The sequence below is a fragment of the Eptesicus fuscus genome, chromosome 7 (genome assembly GCF_027574615.1).
Source record: "Eptesicus fuscus isolate TK198812 chromosome 7, DD_ASM_mEF_20220401, whole genome shotgun sequence".
Lineage (NCBI taxonomy): Eukaryota > Metazoa > Chordata > Mammalia > Chiroptera > Vespertilionidae > Eptesicus > Eptesicus fuscus.
The window spans coordinates 92885717-92912176 of NC_072479.1; the positions used below are offsets into that span (position 1 = coordinate 92885717).

Consider the following 26460-nt stretch of genomic DNA (forward strand, 5'->3'; position numbering starts at 1 on the left):
GTGCTATAGCTTCCTGAACGGGCTTGGGTTTATTCTGTTTTCTCAGAACAAGTTGTATATGTTCTTTTATAAAAGGGTGCAAGGGTGCATTCTCTTTCTGATATTGAGTAGGAGGGGGATAAATTTAAGCCCAGAGCCTAGATGGGATCAAATGTTCCATTCCCTTGGCTTACCTGGTCTACATGTTTATCTGCAAGGCAACCACAAAGTGAAAGACTGAGCAAAGTGTTCTAATGCCTAACCCTAAGCTATAACCTGTCAGGCTGTTGTGTCTTAAACAGGCGGTACTTTGGAGAGAAGATTGGGCTGTATTTTGCCTGGTTGGGCTGGTACACCGGCATGCTCTTCCCAGCTGCCTTCATTGGACTGTTTGTCTTTTTGTATGGAGTCATTACCCTGGATCACTGCCAAGTCAGGTACGAGAGTGTGGGTGAGCCTGCCTTTGCTTCTATTTAAAGATGCTATTTGTGCTTTGGGCCCAGACCATGGGCCCTCTTAGGTTTTTCTTCTGACTTCCTTCTCACTCTCTTCTGGAAAAATGCAAAAGGCTCCATTTACGAAGTCTCACCATCCATTGCCCTTGCTGCTGTGGTCTTCAGCTAGCAAGGAAGCAAAGTTTGCATTTCTGGACATATAAGCCATGATTTGTCCACAGAGCAAGTCACTTTCATTCACTGGCTGAAATGGACTTTTTCTGCCTTTTTTCTTTCTGCTAACCCTGCAACATGGTGGGTTAACAGTAATTTTGTATGGATTCTGTGTTTTTACAAGGACCTTTTAAACCTAAATTAGAAAGACGTCTCACCCACATGCTGGGGCCTTCCAAATGATTCAGTGATGATGATTATCTTGGCTCTCTCACCAAAATAGAGTTTAAAGTATTCATGGAGATCTTATTGAAAGGCTGGGAAATACTCTTAAATAATACATGTGCCTTTTAGAAGTGATTGCAAGAATAAAAGTGATTGGCCCTGACCTGTGTGGCTCAATTGGTTGGAGCGTTGTCCTGTATACCAAGGGGTGACAGGTTTGAACCCTGGTCAGGGTGTATGATGGAGGCAACCAATCAGTGTTTCTCTTTCACATCAATGTTTTTATCTTTCTCTATCCCTTCCTCTCCAACATGTACCCCCCAAAAAAAAAAAATTAAGTGATTGAGTGGCCATCCTACCTACAAACATATTTTACTTTCTGGTAAAATTGTTAACTAGATCTAGCTTTCTACCAGAACTAATCCCTAATATTTTTATTTATTTATCTATTATTAGTAGTAACTTATGCATGTAGAAATCTCGACAGGTGCTTTTAGGTATCTCATTGTTCCCATAATTCAGTGTGAAATGGCTTCAAACCTGTGCAATGTTAGGAATGACTTCTGCATAATCTGGAGTATGACAACCAATGTTTTGCTTTAGGTATTTTTCTGAGTTTAACTTATTAATATGTAAAGCCAAGAGATAGCCTCATAAGTAGATAGGTGTATCAAATTATCAAATTATGCAGGAACTTGTTTATATTAATAACAGATAAGGCAAAGGAGCTTGGAGATTAAAAATATAATCTAGTGGATCTTATTTACTGGTTGAATGTTCTCATGAAATTGGAGGGGGGAAATGCTCTGATGTCATCAAAAGCTTTCTGTTCTCTTTTCCAGTAAAGAAGTCTGCCAAGCTACAGATATCATCATGTGTCCTGTGTGCGATAAATACTGTCCATTCATGAGGCTGTCAGACAGCTGTGTTTATGCCAAGGTAATTTCAACTATGCAGCATTTCAGGTGGATTGAAATTTACATACACCTTCCTGAGGAACGGAGGCTAACTCTATTCTCTCTGTCATTTCTGGTCTTTGGTCCTCAAGTTTATGTTGCAGCATAGACCTACCTCCATCATTCAGTGTTCTAATTCAAGTGTCTTTGCACCATGTATAATGTATATATGTATTTAATGTATTGGTTCTACTCATCATCACAAGAAACTGCAGCGTGCAGAATGCAAAAGAGCACAGTTGTTAGGTTCAGAGAAAGACTCAAATCTTGACTCTTCTCTTTACCACTTGTCAGTCAAAGAACAAGTTATTTGACCTCTCTGAGCCTCAGTTTTCTCCTTTGTAAAAGTCAGACCATGATACTTGTTTCACACAATTGTTATAAGAAATGAGATAAGATGTATACTGAGCAAAGTGCTTGGCAAATGATAATACATCAGTATATGAGAGAAGCCATCATTTTCCTCTTCTTCATCATCATTATTGTCAAAAAACTTAGGTCTGAGGCTAGTTCAGCTATTTTTACCTCCTTGACCCTGCACATGTATAGCCTTTTTGAGGCTGAGCTTCTCATATCTGAAATGCACACCTGCCCTCTCTTCCCCATGTCATGTCATGAGGACCAAAGAAGATAAAGCGTTTTGAAACAAAGAAACATATAGCACCATTATGTTTGTACGTTTGTTTCTTTTATAGGTTATTGCATCTCCCTTTCTCATGTTATACTTGATTACTTTATTATTAAAAGTTTAGACACAGTAGTCAAATTCCTGTGGTGTTTTACTGAGGGACGGTGTCACTAATGCATAGCAATAGCTCAATTATGGGCTGATGGTGACTTTTCCAAGACCCCCTGCCTATCACCTTGCCCAGATTCCAGATATGAAAGGGGTTGGCAGATTTTATTGAACCTCTGCGATCACTGCAGCTTGGATCTATCTGATTATGCTGTTGGCATTGCAGAGTTTTGTTCCTTATAAATGAGAGAACATTTGATAGGCAGCCAGGAGCCAGCCCGCCCATCCATGATATCGTTAGCCCTGCAGGTGGCCAGTCTGTACGGACCTGAACCTCAGCAGCCAGCTGTGATTTTAAAAAGATTTGGACTCTTGATATGTGCATCAAATAGCCAAAAAAAAAAAAAAAGGCACAAAATACTCCCTACCTTTGGAGAGCATACAAATAGACCTGAGTTTATGAGGACAAATTTAACAGAGTGAGCTAGGGAAATGTAGATTTCAATGAGGATCAAAAGAGGTTTGTCAGTAATTTAATTTCTGTTTATTGATTGTCAGTTAAGCCTGAATAATTTGAATACAAAAATCTTGCTTTGGGGGAATCTCAGAAGCTTAGTCTGTTGTTGTTGTTTTGGGGTATTTGGAGTTCATTTGGAGTTTTTTTACATGGAAAAGCATGCCTTGCATGAAATTCTCTCTTTGGAAGATCCAAGATAATTCCTTTAAAAGGATCATCATGTTTAGAGTGCTCAGATTTTATAGGGGTTTCTTTGGGCAGTTATCCTACTGAATATAACATCTAGAACAATAATTGTATAATAATAGCTAGGCTATAGCTATAAAAGTAGCTAGGCAACCTACATTTATTCTTTCTAATTCTCACAGCAATTTCAAGGTTGATGTTATTATGTCCATTTAACTCAGGATGCAGAGAGGCAAAAATTACTCATCCATGATCACACAGCAGTAAGTGGCTATGCCTCAGTTTATCCGACTACAAAGCACGCCATTGTTCCATACTGAGTCACAAGATTTTTAGATTATGGATTTTAAGTTTGCTCTTGCCTAAAACCTTAGTAAAATGAAGGCCTAAAGGCCTCAGAATGACAGAATTGAAGTTGTCCAAACTTTCATTTAGAAAAACTTATCAGAAATGCTAGTCTGATTTCCTGGGACTGAGGACATAGGAATCAAATCGGAGCCCATATCCAATTTAATCAATGGCTGCTCTGTTGATCAGGAATGCTTTCTTCCCAACCCTTATATTTGTAAGGTTCAGCCACCAGCTTTAACCGAATTTAGCAGAAAGGGACACGTTGGCTCATGTCCCTGGAAAAGACACCGGAGTAGTTCCCACTATCTGAGCACAAGAGCTCGGCCTAGAACTGGTCCTCCAGGCCCCCAGGTGATGCTCTCTGGCCACTTGTTTACATGATCATTCTGCAGACAGGTTCTCTTCACATGATGGGGAAGGTGGCTGCTGACCACCATCGCTCCAGGCTTACATCTTCCTCCCTTTATCTCTTTAAGTGTATTTTTATACTTATTTTAAGTACTTCGTCTGCTGTTACAGAATATCTGTTTCTGAAGGTATATGTTGCCTAGTTTCTCAGGGTCTTTGTTTGGTTTTGTGTTTTGCTAGTTCCCAGAATCTACTGTCTTGCTTCTCTAGGGTTGACTGTGGCAGAGGGAGACATCAGCTTATGCTACCTTACCATCTTAGTAGGACCCACATGTCCCTATTAACTCACCAACCCTCCCGATTCACATATTCACTGCAGCAGAAAAATGTCTCTCTCCAAACGTTTGCACACCATTCCCAGGGAAGGACTCAGGGTAGTTCTGTTTGAGCTGTGTGCCCCCTAGTGACCTGCACGCGAGAGTTCTGTTACCTGGAGAAGGAGGGAAAGATGACCTAAGCAACCGGCAGTAACGACAATCCCAATCCCATTCCAGAATCTACACTGATGGTGCCAGTTACAATGTCTACCAGCTCCCAGGAAATGCCCTAGTGCTGAGCACACACCACCCACAAGCCACTGGGACTCTGGGGCTTGATTTAATGCCAGGTGCCCAATATGCAGCTTACCACTACCCCTGGCATATGAAATAAATTGGCTTTAGACTTTTATCTCACTTTAGATGTTTCAATGTTGCCTTCTCTCCTAATGTTGAGAGAGGGAGAGAGAGAGGGAACCAACTTTGAGAAATATTTGAATACCTCATACTCTGATGTAGCAGGAAAAGATCTGTTTATGCTTGGCACATTCTCTGAGGGACAGTAAAGTATACTTTATAGCGAGCTATAAAGCACCCAAAAAAAGTTATGCTTTATGAACGTATCCGTCATCATTTCAATTTGGCATGATATTGGTGTGATTTATCCTGGAGGCAGAAATGAGCCTGGCAGTTTTGCAGCAAGAATATTTTTGCTTTCTGCTGTGGGTGTGCGATAGAATATATTATTCTAACAATAAAGTATTTGCTAGCTGTTTGTTATGTGTGCTAGGCAAATATAGTGATTACCCAAGGCTTTCATACAGGTGGAAGTGGATCTTGTTAGTGCTCTACTTTCTCCTCTTCATAATGCTGAAACCCAGAGGGCAACCCAGAAAATGTTTGTTCAAAACTACACAAAATAGCGATGCTTTCAAAGTGAATAAATGAGGCATTAAAAACAGTGCTTGGGAAATCAGAAACCTTTAAAGTAGCAACAATAATACCTCTTAAATATATCCAAATACATATGTGCACATATATTAGTTTTTATAGTGCACAAAAGGAAATCCTTGGTAGCACTATTGGGGCTGCTAATAAATGTTCAGCTTGCTGAGACCCACATAAAGGGAACAAGTTCTCGCTTCCATCCACAGTCATTGGAATTCCCTTCTTGATTATGATCCAAAAGGAATATCTTCCAAAGAAACCCGGCAAAAGTCATTGCATCATCATAGCTATTTTTACAGAAGTTGAAAAAATGTGAATTGGAATATAGCATATGTGAAGTTAGCTTAACTGTGATTCATAATGTTCCCAGGTCACCCACCTTTTTGACAATGGAGCCACTGTCTTCTTTGCTGTGTTCATGGCAGTCTGGGGTAAGTGTTCCACATCCATGGAACTTGAGTTTCCCTCATATGCTCTCTGATATGTTCCTTTAGAAATCTGACTTTGGCCTGGCTGTTGTGGCTTAGTGGTTGAGCATCGACCTATGAACCAGGAGGTCATGGTTCAGTTCCCAGTCAAGGCACATGTCTGGGTTGTGGGCTCAATCCCCAGTGTGGAGCATGCAGAAGGCAGCCGATTAATGATTCTCTCTCATCATTGATGTTTTCTCTCTCTCTCTCTCTCTCTCTCTCTCTCTCTCTCTCTCTCTCTCTCTCTCTCTCCCCCTTCCTCTCTGAAATCAACAAAAATATATTTTAAAAAATAGAAAATCTGACTTTGGATTTTGAAAGGAAGAAGCTGGAGTATATTCAGTTGCTTGTTCTATTAGACTAAAGCTGATAAATAATTCATTTGGCTTATTTAAAAAGTGATATTGTAAAGGAGAAACATGTCTACTTTCTTTTAAACCTTCAACAGTTATATCAGCATTCCATTTTTTAAGTAAAATTTGCCTGCTGTTGGAGATAAAACAGAAAAATATGATGAGATCCAAATACCCATCTCAGGATGTATATAGATTTTTTATTGTGTGTGGGATCTTTTAATTAGGCTAATGTATGAGTAACCACATCTGCTTTTCTTCCAATTCTGGTCAAAATGACCCCCTATAAACAAGAGCTACTTAAAAGGCTGAATTGAGTCCTTTTTATGTAAGTTCAAGCCAACAGCCCTATAATAACGAGGTGTGATGGAACATTCACTTAAAGAATTAATCCAAAGTTATTTAATCCACTTCTTTGTAAAATGAGTCTCATTTTAATGGGTTATCTTCTTAGTCAAATAATTATAAAGCGTTAATAGTATAGAAAAGATCCTGGACAAATTCATAGTGAACAATAAATGGTGGTTACCTTTGGAGAGGAGAATTCATGGAAAGGTAAGTGTGAGCAGTGACAAGAGACAACATTTTTACACTATATATTTTCAGTTTGATTTGAATTTTTTTCAATGATTATGTATTTTTTCTAGAATTTAAAATACCAAATCTGATTTTTGATGTTACCAAACTCCACTAACTTGAGGCTTAGGCTTATGTTTTTGCTTCCATCTGGAATGAATATCAGCATCTTCCTCATCTTTCTGGGCCCAGCTGAAATGTCATCTGCTCCAGCCAGAAGATGTCTTTCTTCTTTGAACTTTCATAGCATTTGGTTCATATCATTTTGGAGGGACATACATAATTTCTCTTCCTCAAGGACCATTATTATCACAGGAGAACTCCTGCATTTCTTTAAAGACAGAGAGATTCATATTGGATGGATGGATGGATGGATGGATGGATGGATGGATGGATGGATGGAAAAACAGAAAAGAGAGAAGGGAAAGAGAAGGAAATTGCCAAAAGAATTTATGAGATGAAAGTGTTTAAATAATCTTTGATGAGTGGAAATATACTAGTAAAGCCCTGTTCTCTTGAGGAGGCTGGCTTACCTAGAGATCTTCAAAGGAAATTTGTCCCACCCATCACAGCTCTGTTAAAGGGACATATTTTGATTTCTGTGACTTCAGGCCCTTTCAGCCAGTGGGTATTTGACCCAAGATCAGTCAAACCCTACGTTGGTGAGTGGCCTGGGAGAAGACCTGACGTTCCACATTCTCATGAATGTGGGATGGGAAATGTAGATAGAGACAGGAAGTTAGCAGTAGGAACTGAAGGGAAGGATGCAGAGAAGAAGGGGAGGAGGAAGAGAAAAATTAAGATTGACCATCAGGCAGAAGTAGGGACCAGGAGGAATTATGAGAAGGCTGAAGTTATGAGAAATCAGAACCTACAGATAAGCAACAAAGAGCTAGTGGGAAAGATATAGAATACAGGTGCAGAAGCCAACTGGTGGCCAACTGGGAGAAAATGTGGAACAATCGCCCATAGAGAAGCAAAGAGTGTAGCCAAGCCATCTTATTGGTGGGGGATCAGCATGAAGACCAGAGTCTCTTGTGACTATTGTGTCTCAAGCTGCTGGCTTCTGTACGCTGTCTCTGAATAGGCCCAGTCTTTGATTCCCAAACAAGTCCTGCCTCCCTTGGTGGGCCTTGCGGAAAGCCCTCACTATTTGTGTGTCTCTGTCCCTTGCAAACAAAGGAAGCCAATCATTAACAGAGTTTTGGTTACTGGGCTGAGCTCTCAGATCAAGAATGTGTATTTGATTTTTCTAGACCATATTAGTATCAGTAACCCTGATCAGGAAGTATAATAAGCCATCCACTGCTTAAACTTTGCAATGATTACAAGTGAGGAGACTTTAAAAATATATACTTATTTCTTAAATCAGTGGTTCCCAAACTTTTTCAAGTCATAGCACACATAGAAAATGATATTTTCACAGTATACTGATGCATGTGAAGGAGCCTGCTCAGGGCCTGGGATAATACTCCTGAAGGACTCTAGCCCCAGCCACCCTGAGGGCTGAAGGGATTATTACCTCTTGCAGGCCTTTAGTCCATTCCTGTCATTCCCATTGGGAACTTCTGCTTTGGGCTACTAGTCTACTGCATAATGGTTAATGCTTCTGTAGAGAGAAATGTATTCTGGAAGAATTTACATACAAAACTTCCTTACCCACTCTAATGTTTCACCCATTTTAGATATGCTTTGACTGAAATAATGTTTTCCTCTACAGTTTTCTCTCTGAGACTATATATAGGAGTGAAGTTCTGGTATAATGACTTTTGTCTATAAAACAGCGGTTATCATCTCCACCCCTCACTGAATACCACTGTTACAAAGGGGATTGTATCTCTTTCTTGCAAGTTGGAATGTCTTATGCTGGGCATAATAAATAGGTTTGATTTTATCCTGCCAATCTCAACTGATTGATTGGTGGTGACTACCTGTAGGATGGAGTTTGGAAGCTTCTGAGGATGGAAGTAGGTGGATTGGAGGTTTGACAATCCTTGTACCTTGGAGGGTACTCAGTAAGACTCTGATAGATGTTTTGTAATAACCCTTGGGCACAAGGGAACATTTTAGGTTCATTCCAGGCAATGCAAGCTTGGAATAATTCATCCTCTGAATTGCTTTGTTTTAGTTGACAACTTATTGCTTAAATCTTATATTGTTCCCAGAAAAATAATGAGAAAAAGAATGATTTACACCAGGTGTTTCTTTATAGATAGGGCTATGCCTTCTGTAGAAATCTGGAATGGCCAGCAATAATAACAATTATAATAATAATATACATTAATTGAGGGCTTATTATGTGCTGGGCATTGTGTTAAGCTTTGTATAGTATCATCTCAGTTCACCTTTATAACAACCTTTGAATAAAGTACTAGTACTATTATTATACTCATGTGATAGATGAGGAAACTAGGGCAGTAGCTAGAAAGTGGCAAAGCCAAGACTTCAACAGGCAAGTCTCAGCTCCTACAGTCTACTCCCAGGATCAGATATTCTGTGTAACCTGTTTATGCTTCAGAAATCTGAACTGCCAGATAAAAGACTGTTAGGTTCACCCTGAGCCCCATTTATACTGCTTTGCAGTGGTATGTTCTATAAAAGTGTGTCAGTCCTAATGGAACCCAGTTTAATGATCTCAGGATCATTCTTTTTTTTAAAAATAATATATTTTTTATTGTTTTTAGAGAGGAGAAAAGAGATGTATAAAGAGATAGAAACACTGATGAGAGAGAAACATCAATCAGCTGCCTCCTACATGCCCCTCCTGGGTATCGAGCCTGCAACCTAGGCATGTGCCCTGACCAGGAATCAAACCTATGACCTCTTGGTTCATAGGTTGACACTCAACCACTGAGCAACCCTGGCTGGGCATGATCATTCTTTATGATTAACAAGTTGCAACATTAAAGAAAAGAAACTTTATTTTTGAGATATTGCTCCATACGAAGATATTGAGAACAGATGTAAGTGGTTTACAAGACCTGGGAAGACATGGGTTGATGTGCTTGTTTTGTTGCTTTTGCTTTGTGTATTCACTAGAGAAACAGTAAGGCTCCATTTGGAAACAGTCTGTAGCAGCTGGGCACGGCCTTTGTGTGGAGCTAGAACTCCATTACCGTTGTTCCTATTCACAGGTCTGTGGTAGCAGGGCCTCCTGGCGACCCTGGAGGTCTACTAGGAGCCCAGGGCTCTGGGCTTGAGCCAAGTGGCTCTTTCCTCTGTATTCATTTTTGTTCAGAAAGATTCAAGGGACAAACCAATTATGGCCTGAATTGGCTTTTCTCCCTAGGGAAAAAAAAAAAGAGTCATTAGGGAGCTAGATGTTGGTGGAGACTTGTCAGCAAGCAGATTATTCCCCTCTGTTCTTCATTTACTAGTATGTTTTTCATCTCCTTCTTCTGTTTTGTCCTACTTTAAGTGTTGACCAAAATTAAATTATTCCCAGTAAACAAACAAATCAAGGTTCTTAGAGCTCTCTGATCAATAACAAGATTGTGGTTCCTTTTATGCAAATTCAAAGATTCTGATCCTGTTAGTAATTTGTGAATGAAGTATGTCTCAGATTTTGAAAATATTTTTTTGTTGTTGTTAATCCTCACCCAAGGATATTTTTCCATTGATTTTTAGAGAGAATGGAAGGGAGGGGGAGAGACAAAGAGAGAAAAACATAGATGTGAGAGAGACATGTCCATCGGTTGCCTCATGCATGCGCCCTGACCAGGGCTGCGGATGGAGCCTGCAACTGAGGTACGTGCCCTTGACTGGAATCGAACCTGGGACCCCTCAGTACGTGGGCTGATGCTCTATCCACTGAGCCAAACCAGCTAGAGCTGAAAATAAATTTTATAATAATTGGCCTTTTATTTCTAGATATTTGCACTATTTTATCTTTTGTAATCTTATTTATATGCTGAGTGCCATGAGTCCTCCTCATGAGTCATCAAACCTGGAGGTGGCCTTGGGGACCCCCGATACAACGAGACTCTCAGGAAGGATGCCAGTGAAAAATGGCCACTCGGCGTTGGCACTTGTATTAACCTCCACAGACATCTATTTAATTTCCCTCTCCAAGAATTAAGCACTTGATTAGTTTAGGTGTGGCTTTCTTAACAACTATAATTACTCTGAATTTTTCAGATTTTGGAAAGGTGCTATGCCATATGTATTATGTAACACTCAGCAGGTCTAGGAAGGACCCCATATTCAAATACATTCATATGGCTGCTTTTAATGTGTGGATTTCCTCACTTAGAGGGATAAATGGAGGCTATTAGTATTCTAATGTCAGTCCAGGTCAGAACTTGCCACAGATGAGTTTATGCTAAACTTTGGGGGAGAGGGTGCAGAACTTAGGATTTTTAGATCATTTTGAATTTTAGCATTTTGTATAGAGAACATAGACCTATATTGCCATTTTTTCTTTTGCTTAGCAGGACATGGAGAGTTAGAAAAGTTCATTGATTTGCCAAGAGTAGTACACGTTATATCTGAACTAGATTTCAAACCTAGGATTAAAAGTCTAGGTCATGTGCCAGCGAGCTCTTAACTATTACTCTATACAGTCTTTCCAGTTACTCATTTGAAAAATTTATGTTCTATGTCCGAATGCCACTAATGGGGAGGTAGTGTGAGGGCAAGGCAGAATAAGAAAGATGAAAGTAATTATCTTTCTTTGGAATGGGCATTCGGATATTTACATTTCCTCATGAAATGAATTTCAAATACATGACATTCTTGCCTCTGTAATTCTAACTTCACAGCAAGCCCAACAGAATTAGACTCATCAGCTCTGCCTCCCACGGCATCCCTGTGGTATCCTTAGTTACAGTTGCCCTCAAAGTTTGTGTGTGTGTGTGTGTGTGTGCCTATGTGTCACTCATTTGGCTTGTGACTTCCGAGGCAGCAAGATTGTGTCTTGATTTTTTTTTCACCTCTCTCTGTCATTGTAGAGTGCTCAATAATTCATTTGAGTAGATCTTTTAAAATAGAAATGAGTAGAAAGTTATTTTGTCTAGGTAAGGATTACCCCCAGATTTCCCTGAGTGGGGATGCCAACACTTGTTGAGAAAGGTTCTTAACAGAATTTATACACATTTGCCTTCAGTGCAACAATAAAGACTGTTTGTTAAAAGAGAGAGAGAGAGAGAGAGAGAGAGAGAGAGAGAGAGAGAGAGGGAGGCAGAGGCTGTAGGGTTAGGGAGAGAGAGAGAGAGAGAGAGAGAGACACAGAGAGAGAGAGAGAGAGAGAGAGAGAGGCTGTAGATTTTTTTCCTCCAATAAAATAGCTTCCTTCAATGAAATAGAAGAAAAAAAACAACATTTTACATAGGTATTTCCTGCAAGGAGGATTCGGGGAACAAATCATCACTGCCAATCAAATACTGCTAATTTTTATTTTTGCCTTTGCCTCTGACTTTTAAAAATAAACATGCCATCAATTAGAAAGATGTTAGTAACCTAGTTTTCTGTTTTCTTTCATCCTGGGAGCCCTGCCATTCTAATAAGTCTGTTCTGCCTCAACTTGCAAATCAGCTTAACTTACTCAAAATGAAATCTCTAATTTTTTATTATGCATGATACAAACTTGGTAATTCTCCGAAAACATTCCTACTTATGATCAATTAGCGGGAAGTTCTGATGCTCAAGGATGCTTACACAAACAGCTCTCATTCTTTGCAACGGCTTCATTATTTAGCGGCACAGTTAACAGCATTGCTTTATTTTCAAATGTTCGTGTCTTTCTTTGCTTGTTCCAGCAACAGTTTTCCTGGAGTTTTGGAAAAGACGGCGAGCAGTAATTGCTTATGACTGGGATTTGATAGACTGGGAAGAGGAAGAGGTTTGTATCATTTACACCGGAATTTTTAAAAAGCGGATCACCAAGAAATACACAGTCCCCTTCAGTTATCACTTCCTGCACTGAGAAGTCAGGTTTACTCAGAAAGCATTTCAGGATCTGTTTTTGCAGAAAACGCTTAAGTAGTCTAAAAACCACTAACAGAATTTAAAAAAAAAAAAAATTTTTTTATTGCTAGTGGAATCAAAGTCTATAGCTAAGTAAATCACTTTACTTTTAGGTAGAGGCATCCAAATGATTGGTAATAAGATTTGTTTAGCTTTCTCCAATATTATCCATTGCTTCACTTCAGCAGAAGTTGGGCAATAATTTTACAACCCTAGGCACATGGAAGCAAAAGCCCTCTAAGAGAACTGTTCCTGGGGAATGTTTCCGTGAGCTCTCCAGGACCCTGGACAGAGCCCAGGCATGAGCAAAGTCAGCATTACCTGAAGTGGGAAATGCTGAGCGGAAAACACTCCTCAAGCTGCCTCCTTGATGGGTGTAACTAAATGCAGGGCCAGCTCTAGATAAGTCTATCAAGGAAAGATAACCTCAGACTGAACTTCCCCCCACACCTCCCAGCTCCACCACTCTCCTCTTCCAAAACACTGTGTCCTCTCCTAACCTAGGTCTGGTCTTCATGCTCTTCTCATCCCATTCCTGTCAGAAGTCTCTTAGGCACCTTGCTGGTCTTGGTCACCATGTCCGACCCTACTTCCCTTGTCAGCCCAATCCAGGCCTGAACTCTTCTTTCCTTCCTCTCATTCATTACCTCTTACCTTCCTGAATCCCATTTCTTGGGAGCCTTGTTGTGGCGGAAAGCCAGATAAACTAATCACATGTGATGTGATGATGGGTATTAATGGGTGTTTTTCTGCTATGCATATATATTTTTATATATTAAAAGGAATATTCTAGGGACACAAATGAGAATTTTAGCCCTATGGTTGGCTTGGTGGTGGAGATCATTGTGAAAGGTATTTTTGTTTTTCTTCAAATCACACCTGGTGACCTTTTCTCCTCATGCCCTTGAACACATTTGGGCAGTTCTAGATCTGGAAATAATACTGGGATTTTAAGCAATCCTTGTTTGTTGGGTAAGGACTTGGTCGTGTTTTTGTAAGTATTCCCCAGGAAACGATTTCTGAACTGTCCAGGTGACTGGAGTTTAGCGACAGCTTCCAGGCCACATGGGGACTTCCCCCCAGGTGAAGCTGTTCTGCTGTTTCTTGTCACATGTGTTCATGGGAACGACTTTCAAATGGAATGGGAAATGCTATTTCCTGGGAATTTGAGTCACCACCAAGCAACTCTGTTATCTGAGGCAAGTTCACCTTTGGACTTTTTTTTCACTTCCAAAGAAAAGTGGTGTTTCTAATTTTTCCTCTTTCAGTGCTGCTGTATGGAATTATTTAAGTAAGTTGGACAAAACCAGTCTAAAAGTCACTGTTGGCACTTTTGGTGGGCCCCAGGCGTGGGTACCCTCAGGATAAACATCTCTTGTAAGTCTGGAGCCCTCTGTCTTCCCAGCCCTGTTAAAAAGCTTGAACCAGCCCTAGCTGGTTTAGCTCGGCGGATAGAGTGTTGGCCTGCTGACTGAAGGGTCCCAGGTTTGATTCCAGTTGGGGCACGTGCCTGGGTTGCGGGCTCGATTCCCAGTAGGGGGCCTGTAGGAGGCGGCTGATGGGTGATTCTCTCTCATCATTGATGTTTCCCTCCCTCTCTGAAATCAATAAAGATATACTTAAACAAAACAAACAAAAAAAATCCACACATCTAAATGCACAGAATTGTTTTTTTTTTAAAGCTTGAACCATTCTTTGCTCTTGCCAGATGGCTCAGTAGGTTGGAGCATTATCCCATACACATGTTCGATCCCCGGTCAGAGCACTTATGGAAAGCAAGCAATCAATGTTTCTGTTAGGGTTTAGCCAGTGACTCGGGCTGTGATAGAATTCACAACCAAAAGAAGGGATGCAGAGAGGAAGTTTATTTTACTTTCCATGAAGGGAAAGGGTCAAGTATCACTAGTCAACACAGGGCAATAAACAAAGGGCAGTTTCCCCCTTTTAAATCCTGGCTTTTGCTATGCGACAAGGAAGGGAGGAGGATGTTGGGATGAAGCTGAGCAGGTACCAGGGAGGTTGTCTTGAAAAGTTATAGTTTGTTTTTCAGGAGACAGTCTGGCAGGTGTCCTAGGGAGGTGTCTTATCGGTATTTTTCTCAAACCTGTAAAACATGCTTAGAGTAAAAGTTATGAAGAGTTCAAAGAGGCTTATTGACGGGGAGGGGAGAAGAGAACTTTCTACTAACTAGAAACCCCTTGGTGTGAATTATCCCTGAGTTGTAAAAATAGCAGGGAGGAAGGGAAATGCAAAATTGTAGCTTTGATAGTAGCTTGCCTTGTCTTGCAGTTTTAACAGAGGGGCTGTTTGACTCAGAGGAGCTAACAATCCTGGGGTTTAATTACCAGGTGCTTCTCATAAATTGTGGAAAGCCACAGCAAAAAAACAAACAAACAAACAAACAAAAAAACCTTTTTCCTGTCCTTACCAGTTCTCTCTCACAGCAAAATTCTCTCTCTCTCTCTCTCTCTCTCTCTCTCTCTCTCTCTCTCCCTCTCTCTCTCCCTCTCCCTCTCCCTCTCCCTCTCCATCTCCCTCTCCATCTACCTCTCCCTCCCTCTCTCTCCTCCCTCTCTCTCCTCCCTCCCCTTTCCTCTCTCTAAAATCAATAATATATAATCCTCAGGTGAGGATTAAAAAAAAAAAAAGAAAAGCTTGAACCATTCTTTCACTCAGCATACATTTTGCAGGGCCTGCCTCAGTAGCCATGTAAAGTTCCAGTTCTCAGTTTGAGATTCACTGTAGAAATGTCTCTTCTAGCCTGTGCTGCACAGCTTGCTGTGCAGAAATGCCCAGACTTGCTGCATGCCTCCTTGAGGGGTCAACCAGGGTATTAGTGTGCCAGGGCTGCTATTAAAAAGTACCACATTGGTGGCTTAAACAATAGAAAAGTATTGTCTCAGAGCTCTGGATACTGGAAGTCTGAGATCAAGGTATCGGCAGGGTTAGTTTCTTCTGCGGCTCTGTGGGAAGAATCTGTTCCAGGCCCTTCCCCTTGGCTTGTAGATGCCCATCTACTCCCTGAGCCTTCTTGCTGTCTTCTCTTTGTGTCTCTGTCTAAATTTTCCCTTATGAGAACATTAGTCATATTGGATTAGGAGCTACCCTAATGGCCTCATTTTATCTCAATTACCTCTGCAAAGACCTTGTTTCCAAATGCAATCACATTCGGAGGTCCTGTGGGTTAGCACTTCAATATATAAAGTTATGTGGGGGACAAATTCAGCTGATAAGACCCAGGAATACAGGCCTGGCTCCATGACTGGCCTCAGTTGCTTGATGATGAACTCAACTGCAATTAATGACACAGCCTGATAAATTAAAAGTTTCCCAAAGAAGCAGATTATTCTAGGTCTGTTCTATTTACATCCTTAAGTATAACTGCCTAAAATAAAGGAAAGGCAGCAGCTGTTTCTGTGTCCCCCTTCCCTTCCCTATTACCTGCCCTTGAGTGAAGTCCAGCCTTGGGCACAGCCAGGCTGCCGTTCCTGCTACAGGCTGTGCACATTCTTCACAATCTTCCATCAGCTGCTGCTTCGCTTTCTGCAGGTACCTTCATCCAAGTCTTGAGCATTTCTACCTAGATTGGCTCAATCTCCATTTTACCAGGGTTTCCACTCACTTTCTCTCCTCGAGAGAGACTCAAATACAACATGTATTTAATTAACTGGAACGACTTCAACATACCCTCTTGCTGATTACCTTTTCCTAATCCCATAATTGCTTTTCACATTAGATGGGGCCCCAACTAATTGAAATAAAATCTCAGCTTGATTTAGAAGTGGAGGAGCATTGATGTTAGCTGGATTTGAAAGGTATTTACTTTGTTTTCAATACCAATTAAGAAGACATTTAAAATCTGTGGCTAACATGAATGACTCCTTTAGGGGCTTATTTTAAAAAAATAGAGAAAACATGGTTTCCAATGCCTACATTAAAAACACACACACACACACAACAAGACTGGAGAATACTAAGAGTTGGATCACCATTATGATTCATACAATGAGCCCTAGCTGGTTTGGCTCAGTGGATAGAGCTTCGACCAGTGGACTGAAGGGTCCCAGGTTTGATTCCTGTCAAGGGCATGTACCTTGGTTGCAGGCTTGATCCTGTCCTGGGACCCGTGAGGGAGGCAACCAATCGATGTGTTTCTTTCACATCAAGGTTCTCTCTGTCTCTTCCCCTATAGTTCACTCTCTCAAATAAATAAATAAGTAAATAATCAATCAATGGAAAAATATAATCAGGTGAAGATTAACCAAAAAAAAAAAAAAAAAAAGCACACCCATTTAGAGCTCAAAAAAGATGAAGAACAAGCAAAGGAAACTGAGAAGCAGCAGCTATTAAGATGAAATTTGAGAAAAATGTAGTATCATAGAACCATGAGAAGAAATTGATGAAAATTGGTTGGTTCTATCAAATGCTAAGAGGTCAAGAAACAGAAAAAATAAAAATTAAAAAAATAACATAATGAATTCTGAACATGTTGCTGTTCAGAAGCTTTCTTTGTCCTTGTGTCGGTTTCATTTCCTGGTCATGAAAGTAAAAGCTACTACGTTGTTTCAAACCACTTGAGACAGGACAGGTGGTCCCTTTCCTCAGTGTTCTTCTTCAAGCCTACTTTAAGAAGATAATAGCCATTTAACTATTAGTCTAAATCACATTGCCTTGATGATAATAAATAAAGATCATCATTCTTTAGATTTTCTTCAAGTGGCCAATTTCCAAACATTAATAACTTGGTCTCAAGTCCAACTCATTGATTGACCTCTTAATATAGCAGCTGTTGACTCAGTTTTCCCGGGAGGTAAAATGATTTTTTTTCCTTATCATGTGTGCACCTCTTCAGAGCATAAAATGTGCCTGTTTGTTTTCTAGGAAGAAATACGGCCCCAGTTTGAAGCCAAGTATTCCAAGAAAGAGCGGATGAATCCCATTTCGGGAAAGCCAGAACCATACCAAGCGTTTACAGATAAATGCAGCCGGCTGATCGTGTCTGCATCAGGAATATTTTTTATGGTTTGGAACATTTTTACAGAACTCTTTTGTTTCATACAGTACAAACTTGTCACATGGTAGCAACACTAATTATGTCATGCATTTGCATAGTTTTACAAAACAGTTTTTTATGTTCTGTGATTTAATCCTCACAACAACTCCATGGGGTGATATAAGGATATTGTCCCCATATTACAAGTAGAGCAGCTGAGACTCAGGAAGGGTAAGGGGCTTGTCCAGTTAGCCTGTAAATAGCCAGTAAACTGCCAAGAGCTCAGATCCTCTACTTTAATCCAATCTTCTTTTGACTTGCCTCTCTATGCCATGCTGAAAGGAACTAAGAATATGAGCCAGGACCCATAGCAGTGTTTTTCAAACTTTTTTTTTTTACCATGCCCATGTAAGAAATGCATTCTCTGTCATGACCCAGTATGTGTTTTGCAAATAGGTATATAAAACTAAATAGAGTAAATGAAAAATGCTCACCTTTATAACATGTAACAGACTAATTTTCTGTTTTATCATAGTCTTTTTTAATGTTTAATAGAGTCTGATTTTTTTCTGTTTTATTATAATCTTTTTTTAATAACCCCCTAAAATGGATTTCCATACTCACTGATGATTATATAGGTTGAAAAATACTAACTTGAAGCTGGGTGGTTAGCTTTTCCTAAAAAGAGGTCTTTTTGTGATGAACTTTGACCCTATTACTGAACAAAACCCCTGCAGATTTTTCAGAAATGTCATTTTAGAACCAAAAGGGGTAATTAGGGTTCTCCTTCCCTCTTTTCAAATGCAAGTGTATAAACATATATCCTAGGTCAGTAGAGTGGGAAGGACAAAACTACAGCAGATCCAGACCCCCGCTAGCTATAAGGAAAGTGGGGAAATGAAAGGGTAGTTAAGGCGCCCAAAGTCCCTCAGCTCAGATCGAGATTCAGACCCATGCCCTTGGCAGAGACTGCTTTGTAAGCAGCTGTGTCGCGCCATGACTTCTATAACTACCAAGTTATTGTCTTGGTTTTTGTTTCTCGCAACAAGACTTATAGACGTAGATGAAGCTTTCCTTGTTCTCCGGATGAGGAAGCTGGAACACAGGAGACTGAAGCCATGGAGAGGACAGGCTACCTGTCCTTGGTCGTACTGCTTAGGAAGTAGCTGAGCCAGGACTCAGACCTGACTTCTAAGTCCTGCATGCTGTCCCTTCCATTGTATTGCCACCCTGGTCTGAAATTCAGCGTACGTTTCACCCAGCTCCCTATCATCAGCACTAAGATTAAGACATGGACAGTTTTTCATTTCGTTGTAGATTATTACTACTATATAATAATAATTTGGCCAGTTCCAGCAAGGGTTCAGGCTCAAACTTTTTGAGCATTCGTTCATAGTAAGCCAAAAATAGAGTGTGTGGAGAACAGAGGAATGCATCTATGGAGAATGAAATGTGTAAGTCAGCAAAGGCCTTCCGAAGGCCCAGCTTTAAGATCCAGTTTTTGATAACTAAGTAGGCTAAGGTCTCTACTCTGACATATTAAGTGAGTCACCTAATGAAAGTCACAAAACTTTTTGGAGATTCCCATTGTTTTATAGAGATACCATGACATCTTCAGAGAAAGATGCCTCAGATCAGTCTGTGTTTATATCTGATTAATAAAAGATTATGCACCTATCACATAGTTGACTTATTCAGCAACAAGTAGTGGAACACCTGTAATTATGCTAAGGGGCTGCAGAAACCACGGGAACCTACAGATACCGTCCCTGCCCTGATGGAGAGACTGACAGTGATCAAACTGACAAATTGTTGGAAATGTTAAGTAGGACACCAAAAGAAGGGCACAGGTGCTGTATAACAAACAAAATATTCCGGGGAGTCATGAAAAAGCTTGAATTATGAAGTGGTTTGGAGCTGAGCTGTGAAGGATGAGTGGCAGTAACTAAGCTGTGAGTGTGTGTTTGGCAGGGGAATGGGTGTGTCAGCATTTTAGGCAAAGGAAACGGTCTTGAAGATTAAGGGTGCTAAGCCCGTTGGGAACAATGACAGAAGGTCTGGAGTCGCCAAGTGGGGGAAAGGCCCTCAGTGAGGCGAAGAGAGTCTTGCAGGTCATCATCAGGGCTTCGCTTGTATCCTACGCAAAAGGAAACCAGTAAATAGTTCTAAACAGAAGAGTGTCAGGGTAAGATTCCCGTAATAAATATTTGTTCATCTGCTCAGTCTAATATGCTGCTTAATAAAATGTTACCCCATAGCTTACAGAGCTTACCAACTTTCAGACACTGTGGCTTTTCCACTCGAATAAGAAAATACAAACAGACGAGAGAAAGGATTAGCCACAGTGAAAAGTATGCATTTTGTTGTGCTTTGTTGAGTCAGGGCCGCAGTTGCTTTCTTTTCTTTGGTCATCAGAGACTTTGCCAAGTCTCAGGAAACCCTCCTCCGGCAACATGTTCACTGGATCTCTTCTGTCTTCCTGCCAGATATGTGTGGTGATCGCCGCTGTGTTTGGGATCGTCATTTACAGGGTGGTGACTGTCAGCACTTTTGCTGCCTTCAAGTGGGCGTTAATCAGGAATAACTCTCAGGTTGCGACCACAGGGACTGCCGTGTGCATCAACTTCTGCATCATCATGCTGCTGAATGTGGTGAGTGAGCTGCAAGGTGACCAGCCCAGGGCATCAAACACGTGGGCTGCAGGTGGCCATTTTCTTCTGCTGCTGAAGGAACCTGGCCTCAGAGAGTCATGTCGCCAAGTGCCCGGCATGAGATACACACAGGTCTGGGGATGGAGTCAGAGATTTCCTAGTGTCAGATTTTATGGGCAAGGCACTCACCTTCTCTGAACCTTAATTTTTTGTTTTATTTTATTTTTTTAATTTATCCAGTAAGACAACACTAAATATTTCTTGGGGAAATTTAGAAAAAGAATTTATTCTAAAGGCCCAGCTCAGAATCTGTAACATAGCTAGACAGTATTGGTTCCCCTTTTCTTTTTATTCTGAGTGACATGAAGGTTGCCAGTATCCACAGCATTCCTTGAGATGTTGCTTGTGTTGATTTCAGGCTTTTTTCAAATTATGTTTCAACCTGGATGCATCCCTTGAACCCCCCACACACATGTCAAACTATCTACTCGACCATCCTCACCTGAAATTTAAACCCACACTCCCCATCTTCCCTCCAGCATCAACCAGCTCCTCCTACAGCCTCCCCTGTTGTAGTTGCTCAGACTGAAAACCTTGGCGTTATCCTTGACTCTGCTGTTACTCTCACTGGCAAAATGTTTCCAGAATTGGATCACTTTTCACACAGCCCCACTTCCCACCTGGGTTATGGCAGTGCCCTCCTAACTGGTCTCCTGGCTTCCATGTTTGTCCTCAATCTGCGCTCATCACAATAGAAAGAGCCAGCTTCATTTTTTTAAAAGTATATTTTTTATTGATTTCAGAGAGGAAGGGAGAGAGAGAGAGAAAAACATCAATGACGAGAGAGAATCATAGATCGGCTGCCTCCTGCACTCTCCCCACTGGGGATCGAGCCTGCAACCTGGGCAGGTGCCCTGACCGGGAATCGAACCATGACTTCCAGGTTCATGGATCAATGCTCAACCACTGAGCCATGCCAGCTGGGCCAGAGCCAGCTTCGTATACAGATGTCAGCTTATGTTACTCCTCTGTTCACAATGCCCAGTGGCTTTCCTCTCACTCGGAACAAAAGTTTACGTCTTCACATGGCCTCTGGGCTCTCCTCCATCTGGCCCCAGTGACAGCTCTGACCTCATCCCCTCCCTGCTCACCAGATTCTCCTGCTCCTCGCTGGCCTTCCATTGGCTCCCTGGATGGGCCAGGCATGTTCTCAGCCTCGGACTTTTACTCGCTCTTCTTTCTGCTTGGAATAGTCTTCCCTTCCCGGTCTGCATAGCAACTGGTCCCTCACCTCCTTTGGGTCTTTGTTCAAATGTTACTTTCTAATGGCTTCCCTTGTCACTCAATTTAAAATTGCAACCCACTCCTGCCATCTGACACCTTCCTATCTCCTTGCCTGCTTTATTTTTCTCTCGGGCATTTATCACCAACCCATAGGCTATTTTTTAACATATATGTTGTTCATTATCTTTCTTCTCCATTGGAATACAGGTCCATGAGGGCAGAAACTTTTGTCTGTTTTTATTACTGTTATTTCCCAATGTCTGGAGCAGGGCCTGGCACATAGTAGGCCCTCATTACATTGTTATTTCTTGCAGAACAAAAGAGATGGAATGGCTGACATTATTAGACTTGAGGTCAACCTATACATAAAAATGCTGACATTAGAGATTCGTAGCAGGGAATAAATAAGATAATGCATGTGGCCCTGACCGGTTTGGCTCAGTGGATAGAGCGTCGGCCTGTGGACTGAAGGGTCCTGGGTTTGATTCCAGTAGGGGGTATGCAGGAGGCAGCTGATCGATGTTTCTCTCTCATCGATGTTTCTAACTATCCCTCTCCCTTCCTCTCTGTAAAAAAAAATCAATAAAATATATTTTTTAAAAAAGATAATGCATGTGGAGTGCCAAGCACAGTGTTAAGCCTAGAGATGTCCAATTAATTATAGCTCCCCTCACCCCCACTTATATTGCATCTTAAATCTGGGCCGTGATACTGAAATGCTCTCATTATTTGAAAGGGGCTTTCTAAAGGCCAAGTAATTTAATATTATTATCAACACAGTTTTATCTATTCAAACTGTCATTTCTAGCTCTTTAAATAATCCTAAATTCCATAACCAGTAAACTCTGAGTCACTCCTAAGAGCATTTAAGCTACCCAGTAACGAAGTTTATTTATGATTCTTAGTGAACTAGTAATCACTGAGCTAATGAAATATAGGAAGTTTATTATGATTCTTATTAAAATGCACAGGAATTTATTATTTTAGAAAAAAAAGTTTCAAAATCCAGAAGTTGCAAAGAAGAAAAATGAGCAAGCTGGTAATTAGTGGCAGCTAGCTAGCTCTGTTATCACAGAATTATTCACTCCAGAGGGGGATGATTACTAAAATAGTAAAATGGGACCTTGTGCCTTCTTTCTTGCCCTAAAGGATACAATTGTTCACATTATTTTCATTCTTTGAGCAATGGATGGATAATGCAATTATTTTCACTCATGACTTGATTACCTGTCTCCTTGATAATTACTACAGATTTTAGAACAATCTACAGTTCATTTGTTAAATGTATGAATTTTACTTTACAGCTCTATGAAAAAGTTGCGCTTTTCCTGACCAATTTAGGTAAGTGAAAAACCCTTTTTCTTTCATGGTACAGTTTTGTGGTCTGAAAAGTACCTTTTCAAAGATTCATTTTTGAAATGCTGCTGAAAAGAAATACAGCATCCCCTTTATTTTGAGTTGCACACAGCAATTTTATTGCCCTCAACAGGACATTTTAAATATGCCTAATCATCCGGGGATCTTTTCTATCTAAAGATTTAAAACCTGTCACAAACTTGATCTATCATGGGCTAATGTAAAGCACAAAATACATACTGTCCCAAAAGTACATGTGTATAAAGTGCCCAGAATCAGTTAGAAAAGTGCTCGCTTGCTACTGCCTATAATTTTTTACTTATTTAACAATGTGCCACGTTTCCATGGGATAGAAAATCACAGCAGAGTCGTTGCTTTGAAGACTGGAGGCCTTCTACTGGGAATGTGGGCAGGCTAACCATCACTGACACGTAAACGTAACACTCACCCGGAGGAGTCATCCCTAAGGGCATTCCTCTGACTCCGTAAAGCCCTAGAACAATCCGGTAGCCAGCTGTGCACTGTACACTTCCCACAGATCGAGAAAGCATCCCAATTTTATTATTGAGCTATTCGTTTTTTTACTCTATGTAATTTGAGGAAATTACACTCCCACATGTAATCTATTTTAATGCCTTTCCATATGTTGCTTGTCCAAGGTGCGGGGGGGGGGGGGGGGAGGGTGGCAGAATCACAAAGGTGTTTTTCTTTATAATAATCACTAGCGTTCCTGTTGCAGGAAAAATCCTGCAATAGGATTTCCTGCTGCACTCTACCCCGCCTCCGCCCCGCCCTTGCCGCCCGCCCCACCTTCTCCTCCAGCCTGCCTGCGTTTCCCTTTGCCCCCGGCCCTGACTTCGCTCCGCCCTTGTCGCCTGCCTCGCCTTCTCCTCCAGCCCGCCCGCGTTTCCCTTCGCCCCCGGCCCCGCCTCTGCCCCGCCCTTGTCACCCGCCTCACCTTCTCCTCCAGCCCGCCCGCGTTTCCCTTTGCCCCCGGCCCTGCCTCCGCTCCACCCTTGCTGCCCGCCCCGCCTTCTCCTCCAGCCCGCCCGAGTTTCCCTTCGCCCCCGGCCCCGCCTCCGCTCTGCCCTTGTCGCCCGCCCCGCTTTCTCCTCCAGCCCGCCTTCGTTTCCCTTCGCCCCGGCCCTGACTTCGCTCCTCCCTTCTCCTCCCCCCCCCCCTCCGGCTTGCTTGCTTCTTTGAAGCTTTACTCCCTTTTGCAGCTCTTGGCTTCTTTGGACACTGTCTTGATATGCAAATTAGCCGCCATCTTTGTTGGGGTAATTTGCATACTCGTCCTGATTGGTTGGTGGGCGTGGCTTTGTTGGTGGGCGTGGCTTAGGTGTAGCGAAGGTGCGGTCAATTTGCATATTTGTCTATTATTAGATTAGATTATAAAAACAAGATGTCACTTTTCGAGGCCTGCTATGTGCCAGATACAGAGGTAGGCACTTGGCTTGTTTCCCTTCGTGTCATTGACATTTTCCAGCACCTTTTACCAAAAAAGATAGAAAAAGGCTTATGTCCCCAGAAAGAGGTAACTGTGCCTTGGTAGGCTGTACCCAATGGCACCTTGATCCAGGCTGGCAAAGATGCCAGTGGAGATACAGCCTGGTCCAGCTGTGGTGGGGACACCTGGGAACCTACCCAGCTGGCTGACAACCTGGGAGACCTTCCTTGTAACCGAGAGTTCAGTAGCAGGAGTGAAATCAAGCTAAAGCCCTTTACGAAACCTTTGTTCTTTTCTTCCCTCCACAGCGGTGCAGCCTCGTTTCCGAAGCTGACATTTCAACCATTTTCAATCAGATCCTCTTTCTCTCCCCGCTCCTTTCTCTGATATGCTCCTAGGAAGCAGTTTGAGCTATAATTTCGTGGAAGGGGAGTGCTTGGGTTGAAATGGTAAATGAGCAATTAGAAGCTCGGGGAATGTGGAAACAGAGAAAGCGGGTTGTATAACATACATTTTCTTTGGTCTTGCTGGGGGTGAGGCCGCAGCTCGTGGGGAAGGATCCATGCATTTAACATGAGCTGCCACATTGGAGGTTTGGTCCGCACTTACAATATTCAAAGAGTGTTTGCTTTGTGGAAGTCAGGATCTAAGGAGGTGAGGATTGGCACCTGAGTGAGGTCGGGAAATTATAAGACACAGATGGTGATATACAGTAAAAGCTGTAAAGATGCGGTTGTCTTGATATTTGTCCATGAGAGTGAAACACGGGGGCTGAGGATGACAGGTCAAGTCAGATGCTCTCAGCACTCTGAGATGGGGATCTGACGCCCTCTCCCCATCAGCATCTGGCATTTCTTCAGCAATAAAAGTCGAGACCAAGGAATTATTAGGAACTGGGAGGGGGCCTGGCGCCACCCAGGCCTTACCCACAGGCAGAGGCTAAGAGCAAAAGGAAAGTCTCCTGCAGGGAGCCAAGGTTGGGAATGAGGCTCCTTCAGCCCAACTGTCTCTACTCCAGGCTCTCGGGTTCCGTGTGTCAGTGGAACAAACTGGATATTCTACCGCTCAGCCAATTCAGTAGCCACTTCCCACCAAACCCTTGGTGGGGCTGGTCTGCAAGCTTGAGAATCCCATGGATGGGCCACTTTGGCACCATCTATAGGCAAACTGGGTCTCCTTAGCCCGCCTCTGCTCCCACCCTGTGTGTATGGGGAGGAGGACTGGGAGTGGAGCAGGCATCCCAGGCAGCCTTTCAAACTCGGCTTCCTTTTTGTTCACAGAACAGCCTCGCACGGAGTCGGAGTGGGAGAACAGCTTCACCCTGAAAATGTTTCTTTTTCAGTTTGTCAATCTGAACAGCTCCACGTTTTACATCGCGTTCTTCCTCGGGAGGTAGGAACCAGATCTCCCCACACTCCTGGGCGGGGGACAGAAAGCTCAGGGGTCATTGACCAGGGCAACAGAGGAGTTCCGCCTTTAGTGTGATTCATACAAAGTGTAAACAGAGATCAGCCTCCTCCTTTCCATTCCCATCTCAGGAGATGGTTTTCTCTCACGAGTACCTGGGCACCTTTTCTAGCAGAGGTTAAGTGGAGGAAAGTGATTTGCATGGGGGAAAGATGGATGTCAAACTTTGGACTCCATCTGAACCTGAATCAGGACCAGGACCTCACACCTATAGGAGCAGGGGCATGAGGGGGGTGGGTGGCTGCAGCGTGTCCTAGATCCCTGACACCACAGAAGAGGGATAGACATCCAGACAGGAGGGGGCTGACACAGGATGCCAGCGCAGCCTGGGTAACTTCTCAATCCAGCAGTTATGAGGATTTGGAAAGTATCCACGTTCATTCATGTCCCATGAATTCACCGCACCAGGAAGTGTTTCTGAGCAGATGAGAACCAGGGAAGGGGCGGGGATTAGGTTTTGGCCAGATGAATGCAGCAGCCTCACCGCAGTATTAGGTGCTTTAGAATAGAATCCTAATCAAATCATTTGATTGGAAAAAACACAGCATTACTGTTATTCAAAAAGATCAGAATGTGTTTCAGTCCACCTTGCTGCTTACACAGGCCTTGCCCACAGGCAGAGACCAGAGCACTTAATATTCAACAGAAAATGTTCAAAGTCACGGCAAACAATGAGAACTGTGCCTGGCAGCAGACAGAAAGGCCAGAAGAGGCAGATGCCCCGG

General features: G+C 42.1%; 1 protein-coding gene across 1 annotated transcript in view; it reads left to right on the forward strand.

Moving 5' to 3' along the window:
* The window catches only part of ANO4 (anoctamin 4), a 324932-nt gene that overhangs the window by 270967 nt on the left and 27505 nt on the right, over positions 1-26460 (forward strand). The window contains exons 17-24 of the mRNA XM_054718633.1: positions 282-416; positions 1655-1751; positions 5542-5602; positions 12327-12409; positions 17416-17556; positions 20014-20178; positions 22767-22803; positions 25549-25660. Coding sequence (XP_054574608.1) covers positions 282-416; positions 1655-1751; positions 5542-5602; positions 12327-12409; positions 17416-17556; positions 20014-20178; positions 22767-22803; positions 25549-25660 — 831 coding nt within the window. The remainder of the gene's footprint in view (positions 1-281; positions 417-1654; positions 1752-5541; positions 5603-12326; positions 12410-17415; positions 17557-20013; positions 20179-22766; positions 22804-25548; positions 25661-26460) is intronic.